The 26,711-nt window shown below is 45.1% G+C and overlaps 1 protein-coding gene across 2 annotated transcripts; it reads right to left on the minus strand.

Moving 5' to 3' along the window:
* Positions 1 to 24: 24 nt before the first annotated feature.
* Positions 25 to 26,332, minus strand: SUSD5 (sushi domain containing 5). 2 transcript variants are annotated; one of them, XM_079947788.1, is made up of 5 exons: positions 25,425 to 26,332; positions 14,443 to 14,620; positions 11,738 to 11,856; positions 8,687 to 8,875; positions 25 to 2,037 (listed from the first exon to the last, which is right to left on the minus strand). In XM_079947788.1, the coding sequence occupies exons 1-5, from the start codon at positions 25,522 to 25,524 to the stop codon at positions 983 to 985; spliced, it is 1,641 nt and encodes a 546-aa protein (XP_079803914.1). In that variant the 5' UTR covers positions 25,525 to 26,332; the 3' UTR covers positions 25 to 982. The 2 variants fall into 2 exon arrangements, with proteins under 2 accessions (XP_079803914.1, XP_079803915.1); XM_079947789.1 differs by lacking the exon at positions 25,425 to 26,332 and adding an exon at positions 24,612 to 24,793.
* Positions 26,333 to 26,711: the final 379 nt, after the last annotated feature.

Raw genomic sequence — 26,711 nt, forward strand, 5'->3', positions numbered from 1 at the left:
TTTATAGAGTCCAAGAGGCCTGGGTGGAATATTGACAATGTTGGTTTATTTTTAAACATTAATGATGTCTAGTTGTATATCATTGATTAAAGTCCATTCAAACATGATCCTATCTCTGTCTACACTCTCCTACAGATAGAAAAAGGACTCTTTTTTCCCCTAGATATTAAAACAACTAATAAAATCCAAACAGTTCAATAATGCTATGTTTCTATCTAACAGTCCATTGTGATCAGCCCCCTACACACAGTTAATCCATTGAAGGGTAGAGCTGCTATAGTACAAATCCACTGAAATAAACTGGAGCAGTGGTCGAACAATGCAGATAGAAAAATTCTATCTGTAAATCCATAGAACATGACAAGTAACAACTGTCTATGTGTTAATTTATCCTTACCTTAAAAATGGCAAATAGTTAAAAAAAAATCCCCTCCACGTTGCACACAGATTATCTCCCTGTTCTATAGAGCTTTTTTCAAATGTGTCATTGGGCTGTGTGACCCGTTTTAACACAGCAGAGAGAATAATTGCATTGACATTTTTAATGCAAGAAGCAGGTACTCTAAGTCCATCCTGCCATCTTAAGGGATTTGATGTGTCAGTTGTCAGATGATGGTCTTGCCATTTGACTAGCTTGCATCTACGATAGGCACTACACACCCATAAGAAAACTCTGTCCATCATGTCTGTCACAGACTACTGATTTCAGAAAACCAAGTCACTGCCTTATATGTACAGTCATCAAGAGATAAAAAATGCTTCTGTGAATCAGCCCTGGCAATCTTCAAGGTGGTTAAAAACTATAGATATCCAAATTAATCCCGATACCACAATAAGTTGTGATTTCAGTTAGTGCAGGTCCTGCTGTTCCATACACAGGTCTTCTTTCTGAGCTAGTGGACATTAGTATCCATTTGTTCGGTCAGTTTCTATGTCTCTCCTCCATGCAATAATCTTTCCAATAATAATGTGTACAGCTAGGTTAGACTTTCTGCATTTCAATCTGTTGCAGCTGGTGCCTAGTATGATCTTTCCCATTCAACTTATAAACAGAGGTCTTCTGTTGCCGTTTCTTGAAGCACCACACTGCCAAGATCAACGCAAGCACAATTAGGCATACAACAGTCACCCCAATGGCTATCATGGGATCTTTATCAGAACTGGAACAACTTGCTCCCACACATGGTTCAAAAGTGCTCAGAGGCTTCCCACCAAGTCCATAGGTCAAAGCTTCTCCCTCAAAAACATCTGGTGTATCAGTAAAGCTATTTTGAGAAGGTATAGTAGTAACTACTTGCATGGAGGAAGTCATCAGATCTACTTCCTCTGGCAAGGGAATGGGGTCAATGAGATGGAAAACTGTAGAAGTCTCCAGTGTGGCCAAATTCAAGCTCGTGGCTGTGGTGACAGATGACATCTCTTCTGTGATGAGTCCCATAGGTGTCGTTGATACATACCTGGTGTTGTCATCTTTGCTTACACTGACGTTCTCTGGAACAATGGTTGGTGTTAGAGTCCCTAGTATTCTTTTGCTCCCATCAGTGTGCGTCAGTGACGGGACTGTCCCAGCCTGCACAAAATCCTTTTCTGGGCTGCTGCCTGTCTTCCTGACATCAGCATGGTTCCGTTGGTCAGTGCCAATGTCATATTCCATTCCCATAGATCCATCAATTTTATCCCCTTCCTCCTCGTCAACTTCTTCTACAGCTTCTTGAGTAACTGGGTAACCATCTAGCCAGGACTCATCTGTATGAGAATCTGTACTTTTTGTTGCTTTTGTATCATTGTTCACAATGGCAGGTCCAATGGGGAAGTCCTCACCTTCGTATATCATTTTGGTGCCTTTCTTATTATATGCAGTTTTCATGCCAATGTGGTTGTCGTCGTCAGCAAACTGGGTCTTTTTCTCATCATGGGTGGCTTTCTCTTGCTCATTTTCCTTCTCTGCCTCTTTGGCATTGTGTTCATGTTCTTCGGTAGAAATAGATCGGTCATCAGGGAAATTGTCTTCATAATCGATATGTCCCTCAGTTTCATCTGAAAAAGCAAAATAACAATTTAAGCAGGCTGGGTTTCTGGCACCAGATTATCACAAAGCTCTTTCAACAGCTCACATCATAATAGAATAAAGTTATTTTTAAAGACTTATGAAGGCTGTGGGTAGAAAATGATGTGAAGTGTCCTTTCTCCAGGTCTCACATATGCCTACTGATGTGTCTCTTTCAACTGCTGCTCTTGGAAGGTTCCATAGGGAACAATGCCCCAGCCCCTCCCCCCAGCATGTGTGCTACCTAGCAACCCTGTGTTATGAAATCTGGTCCTGAATAGACAGGCAATAGCTTATATGGCACAGGAGGTGAAACCAGAAGTAGGACTGAATCACAACTGAGGTGCTTCTGCTTCAGAGACTAGGACCCAAACCAATGGATCCAAGTTACAAGAAAAGAGACTAAACATCAGGAAGAACTTTCTGACAGTCAGAGCTGTTCAACAGTTCAACGGACTCCCTCAGAAGGTGGTGGACTCTCCATCCTCAGAGGTTTTTAAGCTGAGGTTGGATGGCTATCTGTCGTGTATGATCTTGTAGAGATTCTTGCATCGCAGGGGATTGGACTCGAAGATCCTTGGGGTCCCTTTCAACTTCACAATTCTATGATTCTGGGTCTGCATTACTGAATATGGTAGGATGGTTGAATAGTCACTTTTAGACAAGTGAAAGGAGCTTCTGGTAATGCAGTTTCTGGCATTCATAAAACACCAGGGCCAGGTAGTGCTAGTTGGCTTAGACCCAGGGAGGATGGGACATCTCCACACCTGTACAATTGGGCTGTTCGCATCTCCTGGCTTTTCCTGATGATGGAAAGCTGTAGGGGCAGATGAATGCTCTGGGAGGAGGATAGCAGAAAGTGTCCATTCCCTGCTGCTATTTCCAGGTTGTCCTTTGTCTCCAAATCCTACTTTCTAAACGTTATTCCAACTGCCAAATTATCCCCAGAACCCAACTGTACAATCAGGTCTCTGAACAAAAATGAACACGCACCAAACTGAAAGCCTGTAGGAGCTATGTAACTTATTTAGGCAGCAGGAATGGTATGCTTTCAATCCCTTCTTTTCCCCACAAGTGTTTTCTTATCCAATCTGTTTCCCTCCTACTTAATATTACTACTTGTCTTAATAATTACCATATAACTTCTAACTTATTCTTTTTCATGTCGCTTGTTCTTTTTTCATCTATTGATCCGGATTTGTCGAAAAAGGTCAAACAGAAGACATTTAAGTTTCTTCTCCCGTTAGAATCACAAAATGTTTAGGGGTATGTGTACCCTTGCATACCCCCAGAAAAAAGCACCGGCAATAACACTCCCATTTCATTGCAGTTCACAAGACAGTAAGTTTTGCATATATCTGGATGAATACTCAATAAACAGGTCAGCTGGAGGAGGTCCCTTGTTCAGATTATATCTCTGGTCCGCCATGATCTTTCATAGAGATACTAACATTTTGTAGATCACAGAAATGATCACAGAATTTGACTGCTGTGAAAGGAAGAGCCAGTGTCTGAAATAAATCTAGCCTGGGTGATAGAAACCAGGCAGGCTAACACCCAGTGACTGCTTCATGATCAAAATATCTGAAGTAATAAGTAATTGCTTCTGTGTCCTTGTAACCAGACCCTGCGCTGTCCTTTATTTTCATCCCACAACACCATTTCCCCAGTCTTTCCAGTCTTTATTTGCCGGACGTTTGAAAAACAAAACCCACAATTGTACAGGGCTTTTGGAATGGTATAGTCCAAAAAACAAACATCATAAAATGGAAACCTTAAAGCAAAAACACAACCTAAAACCAGAATAGCAATATAAAAGTATATACCGGTAAATGTGAATAAAACATAAATTCAGAGGATTTAATGTTAGTCCTAGTAGACCCACAGAAAATAACAGACACCACTAATTTAGTCCATTAATTTCAACGGGTCTACTTTGAATATAACTTAATTGGACACAACCCATAGTTTGGTTGCTGAATTTCATATCTGGCGAGTAGAATTCATACAGAACAGAATTAATAATGAGCTTTGCAGTTGTGGTTTAACCCTGGAATAACCAAAAATAGGATTTTTATTGTGGTCCCTCTCTCTTTTTTTCCTGTTAACCTGAAACATTCTAGTCCAATAAACTCTCCAAGCATATTATATCCTGAAGCAACCATTCTAACAAATGCACATTTTCATTCTTTTCCAAACTGTAAGGCTTGTTCTGTTTTACTTGTCTTGGTTGTATCATGGCTACCATAATTTTTTTCCCTGAAGAAGACAGAAAGTTCTGCCAGAAATAACTTTTTAGAGGTCTGATACTTTAGAAAAAAAATACTGTGATGTTGACAAGGAAATTCTAAAATATACTCTTTCAATCCTAGACTTTAGCGACTGAACAGCATTGTGCACCATAACAGAAATAGAGGGGAAAGCAAAGGAACTCTTATGAAAGTTATTGTGTCTGCAAGTCTAGTCACTGTACCATTTGGATTAAGTTATTTTTATGTTTCTTAGAAATAAATGCTGGTATCAGAATGTGGCTTTATAAGGTCATTTCTTAGCTGGCATATGTTGATTTGGTTCTGCTGAGGCCAAAACCTACACTGATTTGGCCTACTATTTTTGAAGCCACAGACTTCCAGAGCAAAAGACAGGAAACAGGACTAAAAATTGCTTTCCTAATTACCTAAATCTAATTTAAAGGGCTATTAGACCGCTAAGTGGAATGGCTAACTCAGCTCTTCTTAACAAGTATTGCCTGCTTTGAGGTGCTAGGGAGAATGTCAGAGTTCAGAGACAGTTCTTAAAATCTCATTGAGGTATTATATAAAAGCAATGTGAAACTATGTCAGCCAGATTTCACCCTAGGCTGTAACTCAAGCAGCTGCCAGGGACTCATCCTTTCTTTACTCTGAATGTAACAAATAATTTACTTAATACTGGAAATGTTGGGGATGGCAGCAACAGGTGGAAATTGTTGTTTTGATGTTGATTCTGATGATGATTTAGCCGTTGGTTACCTCAGAAGATATCGGCACAATTTGCATTTAAAAAATTAAAGGTAAAGGTAAAGGTACCCCTGCCCGTAGGGGCCAGTCTTGCCAGACTCTGGGGTTGTGCGCCCATCTCACTTAAGAGGCCAGGGGCCAGCGCTGTCCGGAGACACTTCCGGGTCACGTGGCCAGCGTGACATCGCTGCTCTGGCCAGAGCCAGAGCCAGAGCCAGAGCCGCACACGGAAACGCCGTTTACCTTCCCACTGGTAAGCGGTCCCTATTTATCTACTTGCACCCGGAGGTGCTTTCGAACTGCTAGGTTGGCAGGCGCTGGGACTGAGCAGCGGGAGCGCACCCCGCCGCAGGGATTCGAACCGCCGACCTTTCGATCGGCAAGCCCTAGGCGCTGAGGCTTTAACCCACAGCGCCACCTGCGTCCCTATTTTAAAAAATTACCATAAAGGAAAAAGACTAGCCACGTAAAACATGAATATTTTTATAATTCAGAGCAATACTCCCACCCCAACAGGAAGCTTTGTCAGTACACTAACAATAAAACATAACCAACTCAGTCCATCAAGGGTAAGGTACCGTATTTTTTCGCTCCGTAAGATGCACTTTTTTCCTCCTAAAAAGTAAGGGGAAATGTCTGTGCGTCTTATGGAGCGAATGTGTGGTCCCTGGAGCCAAATTGCCCAGGAGCAAAAAGCAGATCGTGTGTTTTTTTTAGAAAGAGGGAGCTCTAGAATCTGACAGCTAACCAACTGGGTACTACCAAACAGCGACCCCTATTGCTGAAAGCAGGTAACCAGCAGGAAATGCTTCAGTTCAGCCTTTGCATTGTTGACTGAACACCCCCTGCTGTGCAAATAATGGAGAAAGCTCATAAATTGTATCCCTTCTTTCGTCCTGGCCAACTCTATTATGCTGGTGTAAACCCTGGTGCACCAGGAACCCAGAATAACAGCAAATAAAATCTGCTCATACGTCAGTGACTGATAAGACTTGTCAACCTGTTATTCCAAAGTGTACCTAGATTGTAAAGCTCCAAAATACAGGCCAAAAGAGAGCAGGTCTGGAAAGAGCGAGCCATACAATGGGCACCACCAGTGAAAAGGCCCTGCTCCATGTAGCTCCTGCCTTGTCATTTGATAGGGTGCTACTTGCCCTCCTTCTTGACATGGAATGCTCTCTATTGGAGTCTCCAGGTCCAATATAAAGACCATAAGAAGGGAGAGCAGGGACCTTGAAGTTCCCAACAGCTGTTAGTCAAGCAAGCAAGCACACAGGTCACCTTTGTCACAGGTGTGTCATGCCTATGTCCTGGCCAGGCCTGCACCCAATTTTGTTTCTGTACACTCTTGTTTGTTCTCAGTAACCAAAAACATATTATCAACATATACAAGGATAAAAGTTGTTTCCCTTCATTTGCAAGGAATCATACAAAACAAAGTGGCACTAATAAAGAAAAGTTCCAGGGTGGCAACAGAAAGCAAACTAAAAATGCATTTGCAGTTTATCAGAACTATCCAGCAATACCAAGTTATAGGAAAACTGGTGCTATTAACAGTAACCCTAGTTGGTTAATTGATTTGGCAACTTCCATGCACATGACACCTGATGCTAATTCCCCCCTAAAGAGTTAAATGAGATTCAGGTGAGGGGCATATCCCTTGTCAATCCCAGCAGGAATATAACAGGAAGACCCAGCCTACCCAGGCCATGAAGGAGGAGCTATTTTGGCAGCAGAATCCTCAGCATCTCGCTGGCTCTGTCGCCCCCAAACTCACAGTACAGAGCCACCCACAGCAGAAGAGCGTGCTCCAACCGATGGGTGGGCTCTTCCCCAGACTCAACTCTCGGGCCCCAAACTCTCGGCCTGGTGCCCCTGAGAGCCTGGCGCCTGGGTTCCCCACACCCCTAGCACCTATGGGTAAGTTGGCCCTGCATCCTGACACCTATATGAGGACAACATGGCAGATCCAAAACAATATCTTGCCCCTTATTCATTCATGCCTTGTCCTCAAATTTTTCCCTTGTGCACTATATAGTTTATATTCAGGATCAATTATACAATCTCTTCTCTGAACTTTTTCTGCTCCCTTTTTAATTTCCTCCTTCCCAGAGCCGTGTTCCTCTGCTACCTAATATAGAAATGTTCTGGATACCCTCTAACTGTCGTTTGTCAAGGAAACTGCTCCAAGAACCTGTATTCATGCTTTGCAACTTGTGACGCGTGAGGCATTTGGCTTGAGCCTAGGGACTGCGTTCCGGAAATAACACACTGCCCAACCAGTTAGAGAGGCTTCACTACACAGCAGTGTGTCAGTGAGCTAAGTACCCGGGACATCACTGATCCCTGGAAACATCAGATACCATCTCTCAGGAGACAGGATACCTTCTTCACACTAGGGCTTTCAGCTGCTTAAGGATGGGCCAGCTCAGCTGTGTTTTGCATGATATTGCTTTTGAGCTCACAGTGAAGAGCCATTCTCATGTCAAGATCTGTTATTTCACTTGCAAGTGTCATTGTTTCTCACAAATGCTAACAAGGGACTCACTTTTCTGCGTGAGACAACATACTAGAGTCCTCTTCGCGTTGCCCCTGTTCAGTTACTTGGATGCTACGTGATTATACTGTCCTTGAGCCATGGTGTAAATAAGTACTGAGACTAGCTGACCATCACAACACAGGGGAAGCCATCTGTCTAGAATAGGCTGTCTTCTTCCCCCAGCATATGGTTTCTAACATGGGTTGCAGCCTTGAACACCAGGTTTCTGGCTCATTTGCCCAGCCTTTAGAGAGGACAGAGGACAGGGCCCCCAGCATGTATAGCAGGGATGCAGAAACATGTAACCCTCTAGATATTGTTGGACTTAGAATCCCATCAGCCCCAGCCAGGGTGACCAATGGTCAGGGACAATGGGCATTTGTAGTTTAACCACATCAGGAGACATTATGTCTATGGTATATACAATTTTAGTCTCTACCTTCCATGTACAGTGGTACCTCGGTTTTCGAGCGTCTCCACTGATGAACATTTCAATTTTCAAATACCGTAAATGCTTTGGTTTTCGAACATGCCTCAAAAGTCAAACATGCCATGCAGCTTCCACTGAGTGCAAGATCCTGAGGCCTAGCTGTTGGTTACTGAGTTTTCGGTTTTCGAATGTTTCAGAACTTGAATGGTCTTCCGGAACAGATTAGGTTCGAAAACAAAGGTACCACTGTATTCACATACCTGTGGTTTATCTGTTTTAGTTTTATTTCATGTCATTACCATATTTCTTCAACAGTGATTGCCCTGCCTGTGGAATGCCCTCCCTTCAGATGTCAAGGAGATAAAGAATTGCACAACTTTTAGAAGACATCGAAGGTAGCCCAGTATTGGGAGGTTTTTAATGCTTGATGTTTTTATTATGTTTTTTAAGCTGCCCAGAGTTGCTGGGGAACCCCAGTTAGATGGGCGGGGGAATAATAATAATAATAATAATAATAATAATAATAATAATAATGTGTATACGGACAATGTACATTGTCATCAGATCCCGTTTGATAACACTGTGTGAAGATCCACTGCAAGTTCGCATTACGCATTGAAGGACAATCAAAAAAAAATTAAGATATGATATCCTGAGTCGGTAGAACTCACCTTTGACACAAGCTTGGACTTGACCAAACCATTCCCCACAGGTGTGACAGAGCAGAGTGAAAGCAGCATCTTTGTTACTCATGACATATCCCTGAGCACAGACATAGTGCAGCTCATCACCCATTTCAAATCCGGTGTGGCCGTGGAGAACTGTGTGAGGAAAGGAAGGTGGATCTCCACAAGGTTTGCCTGAGGAGATAAACAAGCAGGAAGCAAACACATTTAAGTATCTGGTTAGCTGAAGGGCTTGGGGAATGTAAAAAGGGGGCGGGAGAATGTCTAAAATGCCTGACTCAGCGGACTCGGTGCTGCATCTTTTAGTTTCAGGTCCCATTTGTATACTCTACAGCACATTTTCATCTTATTTTTTTAAATAGGAAATGAAACATGGGAGAAGTGGGGTTTCACAGATTTTTGTAGGTGATGACATCTTGGGAGATAAACTCCAAAGTGCAAGTCCAGCCAAATAAAGCCCATCTCGTATACTACTGATGACAAAATCAATCTATGGCGAGTTGGAATAACTTCATTTATGACTTTACTTGATGTCACTAGATAATTGGAAATTCACTGTCCACTAAACTCAGTGGGCGGGAGAAAAGAAAAATTGCAGATACAAAAGCTGTCATGGGAAAGCCTTACGAACAGTCTAACATTGTACAGAACAAACTTGGTTCTGTTTGCTATTTTAGCCTAAATTCATGTGGTTTGTGTTTGTATTTAAAAGCCCCTGGTGATTCTCCCCCCGCCTCTTTTGTTGCTAAGAGAAGGCCAGGTTACATAATCCATCATTTTTTGATGAGGAATTTGTGCCAGACGTTCACCTGGCAAAATCCGAATTTCCATTCCTGGGCTAAACCATTTTCTGCAATGGTAACAAGTTGCAGTCAACTTGTGGAATAGAGGCTTGTTTGTCTTGCAGCCAAATGAATCACTCAAACATGGAGGGAATAGGGAAAGTTCAGGCGATCGGTGCAACAAGTCTTTCCAAAGTTTCTTTCTAAGAACAATAACAGAGGGGAAAAGCAGGGGACAATGTGTCTTCAGTCTAAATGCCCACTCCTGGCTTTCTCCGTTGGTGCTAGCAGACCTACAGCAAGTTCTGAAAGGGGAGAGACAACCACTTTTAAGATTTATAGATGGAGTCTGGATTTAGTTTGGTCTGGGAAACAGCAGACTCTGATGGCTTGGAGGTTCTAGTTGGGGAAGAAGGGCAGTTAACTGTCAGTTAGACAGACGTTAGAAAGTTAGATGTTGGGACTTAGCTGTCCTGTGAGAGAGAGTTTTGGGATAATCAGATACTCTTGGGACTTCATAAACTGTACCTCGGGTTAAGTACTTAATTCGTTCCGGAGGTCCATTCTTAACCTGAAACTGTTCTTAACCTGAAGCACCACTTTAGCTAATGGGGCCTCCTGCTGCTGCTGCGCCGCTGGAGCACAATTTCTGTTCTCATCCTGAAGCAAAGTTCTTAACCTGAGGTACTATTTATGGGTTAGGGGAGTCTGCAACCTGAAGCGTATGTAACCTGAAGCGTATGTAACCCGAGGTACCACTGTACAGTCATACCTCGGGTTAAAGACGCTTTGGGTTAAATCTTTTCAGGTTGCGTCCCGTGGCCGCCCAGAAGTAACAGAATGGGTTACTTCTGGGTTTTGCCGCTCAAAATGACATCACGCGCATGCGCAGAAGCAGCAAATCACGACCTGCACATGCATTCCTCTCAGATTGTGAACGGGGCTCCGGAACGGATTCCGTTCGCAACCAGAGGTACCACTGTATTTCCTTTTGTACACAATATCCCTATAATAATCAATATTAGTTCAACCTTTCTTCTGTGCTGGTGTCCATCTCACGACTAAGCCTATTGTACCAAGAAGTGACAGGAAGTCTTTAAAGGTGTTCTAAGGGAATAGTAGTAATGGGGAAAAGTTTGTATTGATGAACTCACAGAGCTTTTAGAGTTTGCTGGATTGATTTTATTGCTTTTAGAGTTTCTGTGCTTTATTCTGTTTTTACCCTGTACACCATTTCTATGGCTTTATGCTGTGAAGTGGTTTATAAACTTGTTGAACAGAATAAAATGAATCAAGAAACAGAGATATTGTGGCAGGGAGTTCCATATTCCAGAAATATAAAACTTAAATAGGCACATAGGCGTACCCTGTATTTATGCAAAGTGAGGCTGAGAGAACAATTTCACTATACCTGTCTAGTCACCCAAATGTACGTTAGTGATTGGTGATATTTACAGAAATTAGGCTTCCAAAAGCTCCAATGAAAGTAGGACTTTAGCAAAATCTGTAGATTGTCTTCAACCAGTCATGCAATTTACCTGTGAAATTGCCTCCAGGCAACCAGACAAGGGAGCATTTGCAAGCCACAGAAATGGCTGTAATGAACACAGGATTCAGGTCAGAAAAAAATATCACATTTCATGTTAAAGGTTTCTGTTTCTTGCTGCTTAAAGATATGCAGGCAATCCCTGATGGAAGTTCAAAAGTTGGGAAAGGGGCATCTGAGTTGGATTTGCAAGCGTCTGGGATTCAGATTCAATACCCTGTGTATTTCTTTACTTAATCAATTATGCAAAATGAATAGATTTGCATAATTTATATAGGTCACCGATTCTAACTCTGCATGATGTGCAATTCATGTTATTCTGGAGCATTATTTTGTTTTGTTTTTTAGTAGATGCAAATACAAAATCAGGGGTTTTTGTTCTATAAATCCTTTGCTACAACAAAGTTCTCTGCTTAGTGCCACAGTGTGATCTGGAACACAGGCTGGCCTGTGAGCGACTGCTGGGTTGTAGGGCTGGAGACTCCTCTCTGCTTCTAGATTGTATTTCCTTTTCTTTTTCTATGAACACGACAAATATTCCAGCAAGAGCCTGCACTCAGCTGAGAAGAGGCCATTTGTTTCCATGCTATTTCACGCATGTGGCAAATTATTCCTTCCCAACTGTTAATGGACATTTCAGAAAGAACAAGAAAAAATATTTGATTTGGCTTGCCGTAGTGATTATTTCTGTGGTCCACCAATGCTGACCTTCAACTTTCACACAAAGAGCATCGTATCTGCCACTTGGAGAGGGATCCATTTCAATCTGGACATCAATAATCTTCACGCTCTGTGGCTTGCTGCCTGTCCTGTTGCACACGGTTGTCCTAAAACAGAGGAAGGAGACAAAAAGATGATCAGCAGCTGGACTAGTACGGCTCTGAACTGTGTCCAGTTCTCCATAGATCACACCTGACAGGTGGGAAGACGATTGCCATGAATTTAAACTGGGATGACTCTGGTTTGACTTCCATCACATATCATACTGAGCTACCAATAGCCAAGGCATGGCTGGTTCGTGTGAAAAGTGCCGCTGATGTAACATGCAAGTCTCTACTAAATCTTTTCTTATGTTGAATTGTTCAAAATTGTTCGTAGGCAAAGCATCAGTGGGGCTCTCTGAATTCTCTCCCGAGATAGCATCTAGGAAGAATTATTGAGTATGTTAGCACCTGTCTGACTGAAAAATCCTCAGGCTTGAACAACGTACTCTGCACCTTTTTTAAAAAGGAAATATATTCTGTAGCAAGGTAACATAAATTCTGCACTAAAAGTTCTAAAATCTGTATAAATGATGCAAATAAACCAATATGAATACTTTTTAAAATAATAATAATAATAATAATAATAATAATAATAATGCACAATTTGTTCTAGCCAAGAGGAAGGCCAAGGAGCTCTGCTGGGGCACTAAAGCCCTCAGATGCAGCTGATGAAAGCATTATTCAGTGATCCCTCCGGCTTCTGATTCTTCAGTTCCCATTGTTTGCATACTTTCAAGTGTTAGATTGGAGCTATTATTATTTTATTATTATTTATTACATTTGCATACCGCCCTATACCTGTGGATTTCAGGGCAGGTCACAACACTGAGCTAGAAGCTAAGTGTTCTTTGGGTTTTTAAAAACAAATAAATAAAAGCTGAGATTTGCAAGCAGCTGACCTTTGTGCATAATGCCACATTCTGTGGGGTTGCAAGAAACACATACCATCATGCTTCAGGCTGCCTTTCTCTCTACATCTGAGCAGGAGACATTATTAGGATGACCAGGTGCAAAAGTGGAAAGGACTCCCACACCTTTAACAATGGCAACTATTAAAGGTGCTTATGCCCTCTTACGCTTTTGTATCCGGACATCCAGGGAAACACCCATTTAAAAGTCATTCTCCCTCTCTCTCTCTCTCTCTCTCTCTCTCTCTCTCTCTCCCTCTCTCTCTCTCATGTGCTGAATCTCCCATGATTTGGTCAGCCTTTACGAAACTTCCCTAAGACTGCAGGTTCATCAACACATGGCGGTATCGAAGCACAATTTAATGTGGTAGATAATGAAATCATTATTTTTCCCAGTTCCTTTATTGGGAGTCTTATCCTGCGTCATACCGCTTAGCTCCATCTTTGCCCTGGTTATTAAATTTCGAGCACGGTCGAATTTTGCCAGAGAGGTGACACTTTGGACATAAGAGCAAAAAATAAATGCATCTGCAAGGACTCTGTTGGAATGTGTAAGTGGAGATATATCATTCTGTGAAGAGTGAGGTAGCCTAAAGTGTTTTGCTTTTTCAGTGCGGTAGGGGAGATATGTCAAGCAAGCGAAAACTCTCAGGGTTACTGTTGGAAATATTTCCCCCCATTTGAAGCAACGTACCTTCTTTTGAAGTACAGTTGCACTTCAAACCCCTTTCGTTTTTAACATCTGACAGTCAAATTCATAAAGCACCTGGCTAATGGAAGCAAATAGGGCTTATAGGCCATATTAAACATAATTTGCAAGGTTGAACATTCAGACAAATCTGGGGTGGAGGAGGGCGGCAGCAGCAGGTACCTAGAGTGGCAAAATGCTCTCTTGAAAATCAGTGTTTCTTAGTTCTACTATTACAAAATCAAAGGCGGATTTAGGGCTGTGTGACTGTGCTGGGTGCCAAGCCTACAACAATGATGTAGTGAATTGAGCTGAACGAAAGGTGAGAGACAGCCGGAGGTGGGGGCATGTCAAATTCTGGCCTCACACAGGCCAAAGTCTGCCCCTGACAAAGTAGCCCAACCATGTATCTGGAGATAAGTCATGTGTGTTGGTCAGAGGAGATTTCACAGTTTCACCGCCTTTCCTGGTATGCCCTGCAGAGGATCTTAAGGTCCATGAACAATCATAGTTTAGAGGTCCCAGGCCCTAACAAAGTCAGATTATCCTCCACCAGGGCCAGGGCCTTCTTAGTGATGGCTCCGACCTGGTGGAATGCTCTGTCCCATGAGACCAGGGCCCTGCAGGATTTAACTTCCTTCTGCCGGGCCTGTAAGAAAGAGCTATTCCACCTGGCTTTCAATTTGAACTTAGCCTGATCTTTTATTCCCCTTCCTTCCTTCCTTCCCCCTCCTCTTTTTACGAAGATTACCTGCTCTGGGATCCCACAGCTAATTCTCCCCTGGTCTCCTCGCTGAACCAAATAGGACTAACTTAGCCATCCAGCCCTGGTGATCATCTAATGTTTATTGGATGAATTTCCCCCCTAAATTGATTTTTGAATTCTGAATTTATTGTTATTCATGTTTTATACTGTATTTTATGCTGTTTTTTGTTGCATCAATTAAGTGTTTTAAATTTGTTGTTAGCTGCCCTGAGCCCAGTTTTCTGAACCAGGAAGGGTGGGGTATAAATAAAAAAATATTTATTATTATTTATTTTAATGCTCCTTACCCGACCGTGCCATCCGCCAGCCAGCCCCTGGTACACACAGCAAAGGAACAATCTCTTATGGCTCTCCTTAGTTCTTCTCTGCTGGCTAATCGAGCTCCTACTGCAGCGCATGATTTGTGAGCCATTGCTAAGTCCAGACTCTGGGAGCCGTTCCTGGGACCAAGGGCAAACAATTTTCCTGAAATTCAAAAGACACAGCGCAGCATGTGATGTCATGAGATGACTTGGTCTAACTGCATTTTCTGCTTCTGTGTGTGTGGAGAATGGCTGCCGAGAGAGACTTCTCAGGATACCGCTGAAAACAGTGTGGGTTTGCGTGATCTGTCTGAAGTGAAACAGACAGAGGAGATCCCTGAACATTAATAGAGAGAAACTTGTGCACGAGATTGCAAATATGTTCTTCCAAGTTATATGTTTATGAAAGGAAAGTTGTTGTTTTTCAAAATATAAAGAGTCTGGACAGTGTGTATCATCAGAATGTATTTTGATACTGTGGTGGGATAATGAGCTGCTTGTGCGTTGAAGCTGGATCCCTCAGAGCTCACTCAGTCTAGTGAAGCCCTGCCTTGAGCGGAGCCCTTCAGCATGGCTCCGTCAGTCGCTGGTAGAATCTGACAGTGGGCGTTTGCGGAAACGTTTCCAACATAAAAGCTGTTTCACGGACATGCGCCTCCTGGATTCCCTGCGTGACAGTTTCCGGCGGGGGGTGGGGGTCCTTAAAGGCTGTCCTGATACCTCCTCACTGTTCTCACTGGAAGTATCCCAGAGCCTCCCCTCCGACTCCCTTTCCTTTGGAGCTCCCGCACTCCCCCTACTGGTTCCCTCTTCTGCTGAAGAAGTGTCTCTCCTATTCTCCTGAAGCCTTCTCACCACCTGTGCTTCCGATGGCAGTTCCCTGACATCCACCTCCCCCCCAGGGCCCCCTTCACCCCCTCCCGCCTCTTCTCTTACTGGCGGCGAGGACGGAAATCCCTGGAAGGAACTCCCCTCATCCTCCGAGGATTCAAACACTTCTAACCACGGCCTTCCGTCTCTTTCCCCCTCTTCCTCTCCTTCGTCGGAATCTGTTTCCACCTCCACTCCCGACTCTGGGAACCCTTCAAACTCCCCTTCCTCATCTGTAGTCCCGAAGTGTTCCCTCCTAAATCTTGCCACTGGTTGTGGTTTCCTTGGGAAACGCCGATGAAACGTTTCTATTAAAATCTCGTCTTTGACTTCCTCTGCCGGTACCCATGTGTTTTCTGACTCTTCCTCCCCCTCCCATTCTACCAAGTATTCCACCTGATTCCCCTTCCACCTGGAATCAATGATCCCTGCCACATCCATGTTGCGTTCTCTCTCTTCTATGACGGGTGTCCGGGTGACCTCCCTCTCATGTTCCCCCCACTCACATCCCTCTCTGTATGGCGACAGTAATGACCTGTGAAATACTGGGTGCAATTTCATGTGACTGGGCAATCGGAGTTTGAATGCTACTGGGTTGACCTGCTGTATGACCTCAAAGGGTCCCAACCGTTTGGGTCTCAATTTCTTACACCCTCCCTTGAACGGCAGTCCTTGGGTGGATAGCCACACCCGGTTACCCACCCTTATGGTTTCGCCTTCCCTCCTATTTCTGTCTGCTTGCTTCTTATATTCTTCTTTGGCTTTCTCTAAGTTGAGTTGGAGCTGACGGTGGATCGCTTCCATCTCTTCAACAAAATTTTCCGCTGCAGGTACACTCCACCTTCCCCCGCCCTCTCCTGGAAACGCCCGAGGATGACACCCATAATTGGCTAGAAAGGGACTCATCCCTGTGGACACGTTCTCCGCGTTGTTGTAGGCAAATTCTGCCAGAGGTAACCAGTCTACCCGATCAGTTTCTCTGTCCTTTACATAACACCTCAGATATTGTTGCAAAACCCCGTTTGCCCTTTCTGCTTGCCCATTTGTTTCTGGGTGCCTGGCGGTGGAAAAACTTACCTCCACATGCAACATGCTCATTAGTTTCCTCCAGAACCTAGAAGTAAATTGTTTTCCTCTGTCGCTCAAAACCCTCAAGGGGGCGCCATGCAACCTAAAAATGTGCTCCACAAACAACCTTGCGGTTTCTTCCGCTGTCACTGCATGTGAACAAGCTATAAAGTGGCACATCTTAGTTAGTAGATCTACCACCACCATGACCGCGGTTTTCCCTTTGGATCTCGGTAGATCGGTCATGAAGTCTATGGATACCATCTCCCATGGCCTTTCTGGGGTGGGTAAGGGTTCTAATAACCCTGCTGGCGTCAACCTCTCTCCCTTTGCTCTTTGGCACCTGTCACATCCCCTGACATACTCCCGCACGTCTTCCCGCACCTTGGGCCACCAAAACTCCCTGGTAACCAACCACATGGTCTTGTGCTGCCCGAAGTGCCCCGCCGTGGGGCTGTCATGCAACTGTTTAAGCACCCGCCCTCTTAGTTCCCCACCTGGTATGTAGAGCGCCCCTTTGTAATATAGTTTTCCGTTCTTTTCCTCAAACCCCCCTGCGTTCTCACCTGTCTCCCTGAGTTCCCTAAGTTTTTCTTGGGCATATTCATCGTTTTCAATACCCTCTACCAGTTCTCTTTGCCCCACCAATGCCGCCCCACAAACCCAGTGGTCCTCGGAGATGATATGTCTTTCTTCCGCCCCTCCTTCCCCCTCCAAGTACTCAGGTTTTCTGGAGAGAGCGTCCGCCCTGACATTCTCAGCCCCTGGCACGTAGCGAATTTCAAAATTGAACTTGGAGAACTCTTGCGCCCATCTTACTTGTCTCTGGTTCAATACTCGGGCTGTTCTCCAGTATTCTAGATTTTTGTGGTCTGTCCGCACTTGAACCTTGTGTTGCGCCCCAATCAACAGGTGTCTCCATCTCTTGAACGCTTCGTGGACGGCGAATAATTCTCTGTCGTACACTGTATAATTCCTCTCAGACTTGTTCAATTTCCTCGAGAAGAAGGCACACGGTCTCCATTCCGACGTATTCGCTCCTGGCTGCAGGAGCACGGCGCCCACCGCTCTGTCAGACGCGTCAGTTTCCACCCTCATCGGCTGCTGCAGATCCACGTGTAAGAGTTGTTCTTCCGAAGCAAACGCCCTCTTTAAACTTTCGAAAGCTCGCTGCGCTTCTTCCGTCCAGACAAATTTCTTCTTACTGCTGAGACAATCCGTGATGGGGGCTGTTAAATGGGCGAAGTTCTTGATGAACTTCCGATAGAAGTTTCCGAACCCCAAAAACCTCTGCACATCTTTCTTAGTTTTCGGTGGCCTCCATTCCAGCACCGCTTGCACCTTGCTAGGATCCATGGCCAGCCCCTTGTCCGACAACCGGTACCCAAGGAATTCCACCTCCCTGGTGTGAAACTGACACTTCTCCAGTTTCACCCACAGCTGGTTTTCTTGCAGTTTGCTCAGTACCTCTCATACATCTCGCACATGCTGCTCTTCATCCTCTGAGTACACCAGTACATCGTCCAAGAACGCAGCGCAGTTCTTGTACAGCAATGGTCCTAGTACGTGATTCATGAATGATTGAAATACTGCTGATCCCGCCTGGAGGCCGAAAGGCATAACGCAGTACTCAAATGCCCCCAAGGGGGTGAACATAGTGGTTTTCCACTCATCTCCCTTTCTCATACGTATCAGGTTATACGCCCCCCTCAGGTCCAGCTTGGTAAAAATCTTCCCTTTTCTCACCCGGGTCAGAATGTCATCGATTCTGGGCATAGGGAAAGTCACGGGTTTGGACACTGCGTTTAGGGCCCTGAAATCCACAATTAATCTCGGTTTGTCCGAGTTTTTTTTGTCCACAAAGAACACTGGGCTACCCCCCACCGCTCGTGACTCCCTGATGAACCCACGCTTGAGGTTTTTGTCAATAAACTCCCTTAGCTCCTGCATCTCCCTGTCAGACATTGCATACACCTTGCCCACTGGCAATTGCGCTCCTGGGAGTAAGTTGATTTGGCAGTCAAAGGGTCTGTGCGGGGGTAGTTTATCTGCTTCCCTTTCGCTGAAGACGTCGGCAAAATCTGCATATTGTCGTGGTACCCTACCTTGATCCATTGCTTCTATCTTTGCTAACGTGGCCTGAGTGCCTACTTGGCCCCCTTTTTCTGTGCAGTGTCCCATACAATGTGCTGACCCAAAGGAAACCACTCTCTGATGCCATCCCACAAGCGGATCATGCAGCGCTAGCCAGCTCATCCCCAAAATGATGGGCGCTCCTCCCAACGTGGCTATATTAAACGCTATCCGTTCCGTGTGTCTTGCCACCCTCATTGTCATGGGGACAGTCTGCTGGTCTACTTCTCCCCCCAACAGCGCCCTCCCATCAATCGTGGTCACCTGCAGGGGATTTTTTAAAGGAATGGTCTGTATCTGATGTGCGGCTGCAAACTCCTTACTCATAAAGTTGCAGGAGCTGCCTGAGTCTAATAGCGCCTTCACTTTTAGTGGGTGTCCGTTTGCCAGCTCCAGCAATACCTCTATTACAAGAGCTGGTCTTGGGGGTTCTGGCGTGGGCACATTTACTGTTCCTTGGCCTGGCTGCTGTGCCCCGTCGGTGGCAGCCAGGCGTTGGCTTTTACTTGCTCCTTAGCTCCTTCTCCCTCCTCCCCAACAGCTCCCGCCATTCCTTGCCATTCCTTTCTTTGCGGACAAACTCTGGCAAAATGACCTGGCTGTTGGCAGAGAAAACATTTCTTGGCGCCTTTTCCCTCCTTCTTCCGCCCTTCACTGGGGTTTGAAATTGCGCGCGCGCGCGCTGTTCCGATTTCCATCGGCTCTGCTGGCAGAGAAGGCTGCTCTGGCATCTCTGGAATGCGGAAATCCCTCCAACGCTCCCCTTTCCCTTCCCGCTTCTCCAAGGCTCTGGCCTCCTGGCGTGATCCTATGGCCAGCGCTGATTTAGTCAGATGGTCCATAGACTCCGCCCTGGGCCCCCGGGAAAGTTCGTCTTTCACTGCCGAAGATAGTCCTTCTTCGAACAGCATTTGTATCGGTTCCGCTGACAAATCCCAACCTAATTTATGGATCAACATGGTGAACTCAGTCCAGTACTCACGGACAGATCGGTTCCCTTGTTTACACGCCATTAACTGCCTGCGCGCCACTCCCTGCTCAATCTCGCTGGAAAACATCAGATCCATGGCGCGAAAAAACTTCCTTGTGTCCCTTAGGGCTTCATTATTGGCTGCCATTAGTGGCCTCACCCAATGTTTTGCCCCGCCTTCGAGATGGCCAATCACATAAGCAACCCTCGATTCCTCATCAGGAAAATCATCAAACTGCAGATTGAGGGCATATTGCATCTCTGTCCTGAAGGCTTGATAATTCCTGGGATCACCCCCAAACTTCTGCACCAGTCCAGGCACTTTCCTCGAGAGCTGGGCGGCTTTCCCCTTTTCTGCATCATGAGCCCTCCTCTCCTCCAGCCTCGCCGTTTGCAGAGCTAACTGTACCTCCAACATCCTGTACCTTTCTTCCAGGCTAGGACCGGCTGCAGCTGCTCCCCCATCTCCGGCTCCGGCTGGGTTGCTCATGATGCCTCTCTTTGCACAAGCTGCTTTCAGGGACTGTCAGATTGCTGTGGTGGGATAATGAGCTGCTTGTGCGTTGAAGCTGGATCCCTCAGAGCTCACTCAGTCTAGTGAAGCCCTGCCTTGAGCGGAGCCCTTCAGCATGGCTCCGTCAGTCGCTGGTAGAATCTGACAGTGGGCGTTTGCGGAAACGTTTCCAACATAAAAGCTGTTTCACGGACATGCGCCTCCTGGATTCCCTGCGTGACAGTTTCCGGCGGGGGGTGGGGGTCCTTAAAGGCTGTCCTGATACCTCCTCACTGTTCTCACTGGAAGTATCCCAGAGCCTCCCCTCCGACTCCCTTTCCTTTGGAGCTCCCGCACTCCCCCTACTGGTTCCCTCTTCTGCTGAAGAAGTGTCTCTCCTATTCTCCTGAAGCCTTCTCACCACCTGTGCTTCCGATGGCAGTTCCCTGACAGATACATACACACCACAAGCAAGCAGTAGATAAATTTTGTTTTTTAAAAAATAAGAGAGTCCACGGAGCTGGTCTGGGTAGGTGCATTGAAATGTAATGTGAAAAGGTGAGGGTGGGGCCCCAAACAACTCCAGATTACTCATTTTCAGAAGATCTGGCCAGCGCCAATAGGCTAGGGTTACCAGACGTTCCTGTTTCCCAGGGATTTGCGAATAAGTCCCCGGACAAATTCCATCCCCGGAATGTCCCCGGATTTCATCTAATGTCCCCGGGAAACACAGCAGTGGCAGTCTTAGCAGCCCAGAGCAGTTGGCTCTGGCTGGCTTCAGGAGCTGCTTGGAAGTCCCCATAAGATGGTGGTGCAGGGGCTCTAAGAGGAAGCTTTGGGGCACCTCCACCTTCCCTGACCCCAGCAACTAAGCTGTGAAGGGAGGCTTCATACTGCCTATCGGAGCAGAAGAAGAAGAGTTTGGATTTGATATCCCGCCTTTCACTCCCTTTAAGGAGTCTCAAAGCGGCTAACATTCTCCTTTCCCTTCCTCCCCCACAACAAACACTCTGTGAGGTGAGTGGGGCTGAGAGACTTCAAAGAAGTGTGACTGGCCCAAGGTCACCCAGCAGCTGTGGAGGAGCGGAGACGCGAACCCGGTTCCCCAGATTACGTGACTACCGCTCTTAACCACTACACCACACTGGAGCCTCCCAACTCCTACTTGCGTGCAGGCAGGAGGGGTCAGGGATCTCACAGTTAGGCAACGGGAAGCCTCCCTTCCCAGCTGAGGGATCCCTGCCTCCTCCTGCTTGCACAAAAGTAGGAATGGGATTAGGGCTGCTCCGATGGGAAGGGAGGCATTGCGCTGCCCAAGCCTTGCCGCTGCTGCTCTTGGCCCTCCTTCTCCGCCTTCCATGCCTGACCCACGGCACACCATCACCGCTGAACAACCAACAACTCAGGGGCTGGCCAGGCTCATGGAGAAAGGAGATAGAAGCCTCGGAGGAAGGGGAAATGCGATAGTTGAGGTCAAGGTGGCAGCCGCCCCTCTGCCACCACCATCACTGTAGCATCAATGTCCTGAACGTGTAGTAACTAACTAACTAACTAACTAACTAACTAACTAACGTGTCCCTGGATTCATTGAAAAAAATCTGGTAACATTACAATAGGCTGCAGCCAGGGAAGGCAGTTGCCCAAGATGACTGATGGTCTGAAGTATTGTAGCACTTACTACTACTACTAATAATAATATAAAATTTTATTCATACCCCGCCCCCTCCAGCCAAGACCGGGCTCAGGGCGGCTGACACCAGGTATAAAAACAATTGACTGAAATACAACTTAAAAACAAGATTAAAATACGACATGAAAACATTAAAATGCAACCTCATTTCACCAGGGATTACTGCTTCAACCACCCAACCACTCTGAGGTGTTGGAAGGGAGCTGAAAGGAGACTGCAGAAAACAAGAAGCCACAACCTTTTTTCTACTCAGGTGCCTAAAACTGCAGTGTAGTTGCTGGATCTCTAGTGGCATGCCTTTTCTAGACTTAGGATGTGGCTGGCAACGGGGCAAGCCCAGTGAGAGATGTCTTCACACACACTCATGGATTGTCAGAGTCAATGTGTGTTTGTGCACAGTGATATGCATGAACTGATATGCATGTTTTTCTCTCTGGTATTGGCACAGTTACAACAACCACCTACTACACCTAGATTCTCAAAGTCAGGTTCTATTTCCATTTGTTTCATTATTCCAGTTGCCCCGGCAGAACAGTATATGCAATTTATATGACTCAGAACAATTATGACTGCCATGACATAATTGGAATAACTTTTTATGACCTTCAAAAGACGTAACATGCGTTTATTGTCTTGGGTACATAAACAAATCCCCCTGCACAGAAGTAAGACTATGAAGCCCATTCATAAAAATTCAAAAGTCTGGCATTTCACTATAAATGTCCTAAGAGAACAGAATTTACAGTCTTACAATTTTATTTCACACACTTTAAAAAAAAAATACCCCAACAACTCTGTAGTAACCTCCCGCGAGTCAGCCAAGGCTTACCATAAAACTTTATAGCACGATAAGTGAAAGAAGAAATAAGTCTTTAGAGAACTCATCTGTCTCATCCTTGTACAGATACCATTAACAACCTCACATTATGCTTATAAAAACCTTTCAGTTTAGAGGATGTCCTTCGTCTCTTGCATACAGCCTTATAGATTGCAGTTGTAACAGAAGAATTCGTGCTGTGACTTCATCAGAAAAGGACATATTAAAACGAAAAGTTTTATGAATCTAGAAATGTACTTTCACCTTTTCCATTCACGCTTTGTCATTCTTTGCATATTAAATAAATCTGCACCCTAAAGGACATATATTCTAACTAGATAGAAGCTTTTATTTAGTGCTTGTATAACAGATAACCCCTAAGTGTGATTCATTGCATACAATGAAAATTACTCCCTGGTAAATGCGATAAGGACAGCAGCCAGAAGTCCCAATCCAAAACATGCTTACACGCAAGAAAGCCCCACTGAAATCGATAGATTGCAACTGGTCCTGTTTCTTAGCATATTTATTTGGCAGATTCTATGGGAATTTACTTCCGTGTATTGGGCATAGCATGCACAACACGTATTAAACATCAGAGATGCAAATTACTAAGCAGTCAGAAAGGGCAAGAGATATAGCGGCTTGTAGCAATTTGCACTCCTCTTTGCATCTAAGGCAAAACCAGACAGGGTGAGGAAGAGCCATTAAGAAAATAACCTACCATTTATTTATTTTTATGTTAGCAAAAGTTGTGGGGGATCCCAGTTTATACTGGGAGGAGGGATGAACACTCAGACCATGCTATTTTCCTGTTTATAATGGCCCCCCTCAAAACTTATAGTTGCCCCATCCGACAAGAGTTCTGTAAAACTTGGACGACAGCATACTCGGACATCAAACTCAGGGTCTTTCCTACACAATTTATAGTTGCTGTTTGATCTGACATTTTTAAGAGTGAATTTGTCATGGAGTGTCTGCACCTAATGTTCCCATTATTAGAGAGTGACTCATAGAATTGTAGAGCTGGGAGGGAACCCAGGGTCATCTAGTCCAACCCCCTTTCTGCACCAATGGTGGTCTGTGCCCAAACTGAGAAAAGGCTGTAGCGACACCCCTAATGCTCCCTCAGCTGATATATTGGAATTATGAGCATGAGCACAAGCATAGTCCTTTCGTGACTTCTTAAATTAATTACTGCCTTGTACTCCACGTTATTGAATTTGTGGAGATACAGGAGATTAGAAGAGGAACTAGATGTCTGCCTGAGCTATGGCAAGCCTGGTTATTGTGATGACATTTTGTCTGCATGAGGAGTACCGTATCTATCTGTCATATGTCTCCTCTGAACTGGGCTCATAAACTGACACCTCGCTGACAGTGGCATGAATCCGTTGTCTCTCAAACCACCCTGCAACCGCTACTCAAAGGAGGAGGATGCTTGTACACAAAGGAGAATTCTGAGGATCCATTCTAGATCGTTCACAAAAGTCAGATTTCCGCAGTAGACGAAAAAGAAAGTTTTTGAGCACATCACCCTGGAATACTAGCTGAATTATGCTGCCTTTGTATGGCAACATGCCCCAAAATTCAAGGAAAAATGGGAAATATTCTGCTATAAATGGTAAGTTTGGAAAGGCCTTAAGTCAGTTGCGGCTAATCAGTAGCAATCAGTATCTACTAAACAACTGAAAACAAGCATTTTTAGATCATTAATTTGATTCAGTGTTGGTCAGTTGTTCCATATTTTATAATTTGATGATTTTAATCTACACCACCATTATATTTTTTTTCTAATTACTTAGTTATATCTATATCTATATATTCACACCCACACCCACAAATAAATAATAGATAGAAACAGATTTTAAAATAGATTTTAAAAATTGGTAAAAGGTTGAGTTCGGTGGAAAGACCTGATCACTTTGGCATCAAAAGTTCAGACCCCACACTCAATTTTGAGTGGCAGAATGAAATTCCCAAACGTGAACATGCCTTGCCACTGATTCTAATTTCCCCGTGCAGTTCCTTCAAATTAAAAGGAGAATTGAGGAAAAGGAATTTGCATTTCTGTCTGAGGGACTCAACCTAAGCAAACCTCAAATTCACACACCTTCCCAGTGAAATGCTCTGGCCAAAAAACTCTGTTATTTCCCTGTGGGATCCTCCCCTCCCTTCACATCACACAGCAACCGGTAAATAAATCCGTTAGGCAGTTTGAATATGAATATATATATATGCCTAGACCGTTAATAGGGGGTGGGGAGTGTGAGAGAGGGAAAATTATGCCAGTCCATTAGAATGGCTCCAACACCATCACATTGTGGGCCCTTCCATTCAGTCTTATCACAAACTGGCAGGAGAAATCCTAAAGAGGAATAGCTGCTAATATTTGGACTTTGTTTTTTTTTTTAAAAAAAAAAAAACTTTCATACATGCATCTCAATATCCAGTAAATGCTTTTCTATGTGACCCCCTTCTCTTTATTCCAAAAAGCAATGCGTGTAAACAGTACCACACACCGATTTGTGTCGCCACCTCCTTTCCCTGCAATAACCCCCCTCAAAACAAAAAGGAAAAGAAAACCAGCATCCCAAATACTTTTTGCAAATCAATATGCAAAAGCCAAAGGTGTAGGGAAACATTTCCAAATCTAGCATCAACCCTGCTGCAGAATTGCATGATAAAGTTTTGATTGACTTTTCCCACAGGGCATTAAAAAAAAAACACCTCTTCTGCATGATCAGCCCAATCTTAGCCTTTGAAAGACTTTTGCTTTTGGCGACGTGCAACGTTGACTGCGAGATATTTGAATCTCGCAGGTCCTTTCTCCCGATCCCCCCCTCCCCCCCGGCAGCGATCCACAAACCCTTAAGCACTCTGGGGATGGCAGGAGAGCGACGAGCGAGGGCTGAGCAGGACTCACCATCCGCTTCGACAGAGGCGTCTTGGAGGAGGAGGAAGAGGAACGCGGATCCCACAGCCTGGGCAAAAGTGGCAGGCGATCTGGTAGGAGCTGGAGCCATGGCAGGAAAGGAGGGAAGGTCGCCCGCAAAGAAATCCCTCGGAGCTTGAAGGATCCGGAGGTGGAGGGATCCAAGCTGCGAGATCCTGGCGCCTTGGGGATGGAGCGACAGAAGGAGGAGATCTCCCTAAGGCTGCCCTGGGGAAGAAGGGGGGAGCGCGGCAGGCTGCTCTGCCAGCTGAGGATTTTTTTTGGAGAGAGCTTTTCTCCAGCCCATGGAGAACCGGTGTGAAAAGTCACGTTGCCCTGTCGGTAAATGTTGCATACATCAGAGGGGAATTATTATTTTATAAAAAAAATAATTTAAAAAATAATAAACGCATATAAGGGAAAAGAGAGGGAGGGTGAAAAGGGGTGACGAAGGGAGCAGCTGGAGAAAAGTCCCAGCCTGAATCCGAAAAGAGCCGTTCACACGTGTGAATTGAAATATTCGTATCAAAAGGGGGGCAGATTTACTTTACATGGGGACCCCAGCTGACCTTTCCATCGTTGCAGCTGCTGGAAAAAACGTCCAGCCATGGTCATGGCCTCTTTCTGTGTTACAACATACCCCAACCTACTTATTTATTTACAGTGGTACCTCAGGTTAAGTGCTTAATTCGTTTCGGAGGTCCGTTCTTAACCTGAAACTGTTCTTAACCTGAAGCACCACTTTAGCTGATGGGGCCTCCTGCTGCCGCCGCGCCGCCAGAACACGATTTCTGTTCTCATCCTGAAGCAAAGTTCTTAACCTGAAGCACTATTTCTGGGTTAGCGGAGTCTGTAACCTGAAGTGTATGTAACCTGAAGCGTATGTAACCTGAGGTACCACTGTAGTTATTTCCCTCCTTCTTCTTCAAGGCTCTCGCCCTCATTTAATCCGCACAACAACATCCCTGTGAGGTAGGTTGAGCTGAGTGGAAGTGACCAGTTCGTGACTTAAGTGGGGATTTGAACCCTGGTCCTGGTACGACACTATAACCAATACACCACACTGGCAAACTTCACACTAACTCTGCACACCCCCACCCCCATGAGACTACCTCCGTACATGACCACAGGTAAAGGTAGGTCCAGTCGTGGCCGACTCTGGGGTTGCGGCGCTCATCTCGCTTTATTGGCCGAGGGAGCTGGCGTACAGCTTCTGGTTCATGTGGCCAGCATGACTAAGCTGCTTCTGGAGAACCAGAGCAGCGCACGGAAACGCCG

This window comes from Podarcis cretensis, assembly GCF_951804945.1.
Source record: "Podarcis cretensis genome assembly, chromosome: 12".
Lineage (NCBI taxonomy): Eukaryota > Metazoa > Chordata > Lepidosauria > Squamata > Lacertidae > Podarcis > Podarcis cretensis.

What these genes read in the sequence shown, in the direction of transcription:
- SUSD5 (XM_079947788.1), bottom strand. Translation starts at nt 25,524, where the DNA reads ATGGCTCCAGCTCCTACCAGATCGCCTGCCACTTTTGCCCAGGCTGTG. An exon ending in CTGGCGGATGGCACGGTCGG is followed by an intron (nt 11,857 to 14,442) that starts GTAAGGAGCATT and finishes CCTCTGTTTTAG; the next exon opens with GACAACCGTGTGCAACAGGA. An exon ending in AGTCCAAGCTTGTGTCAAAG is followed by an intron (nt 2,038 to 8,686) that starts GTGAGTTCTACC and finishes TTGCTTTTTCAG; the next exon opens with ATGAAACTGAGGGACATATC.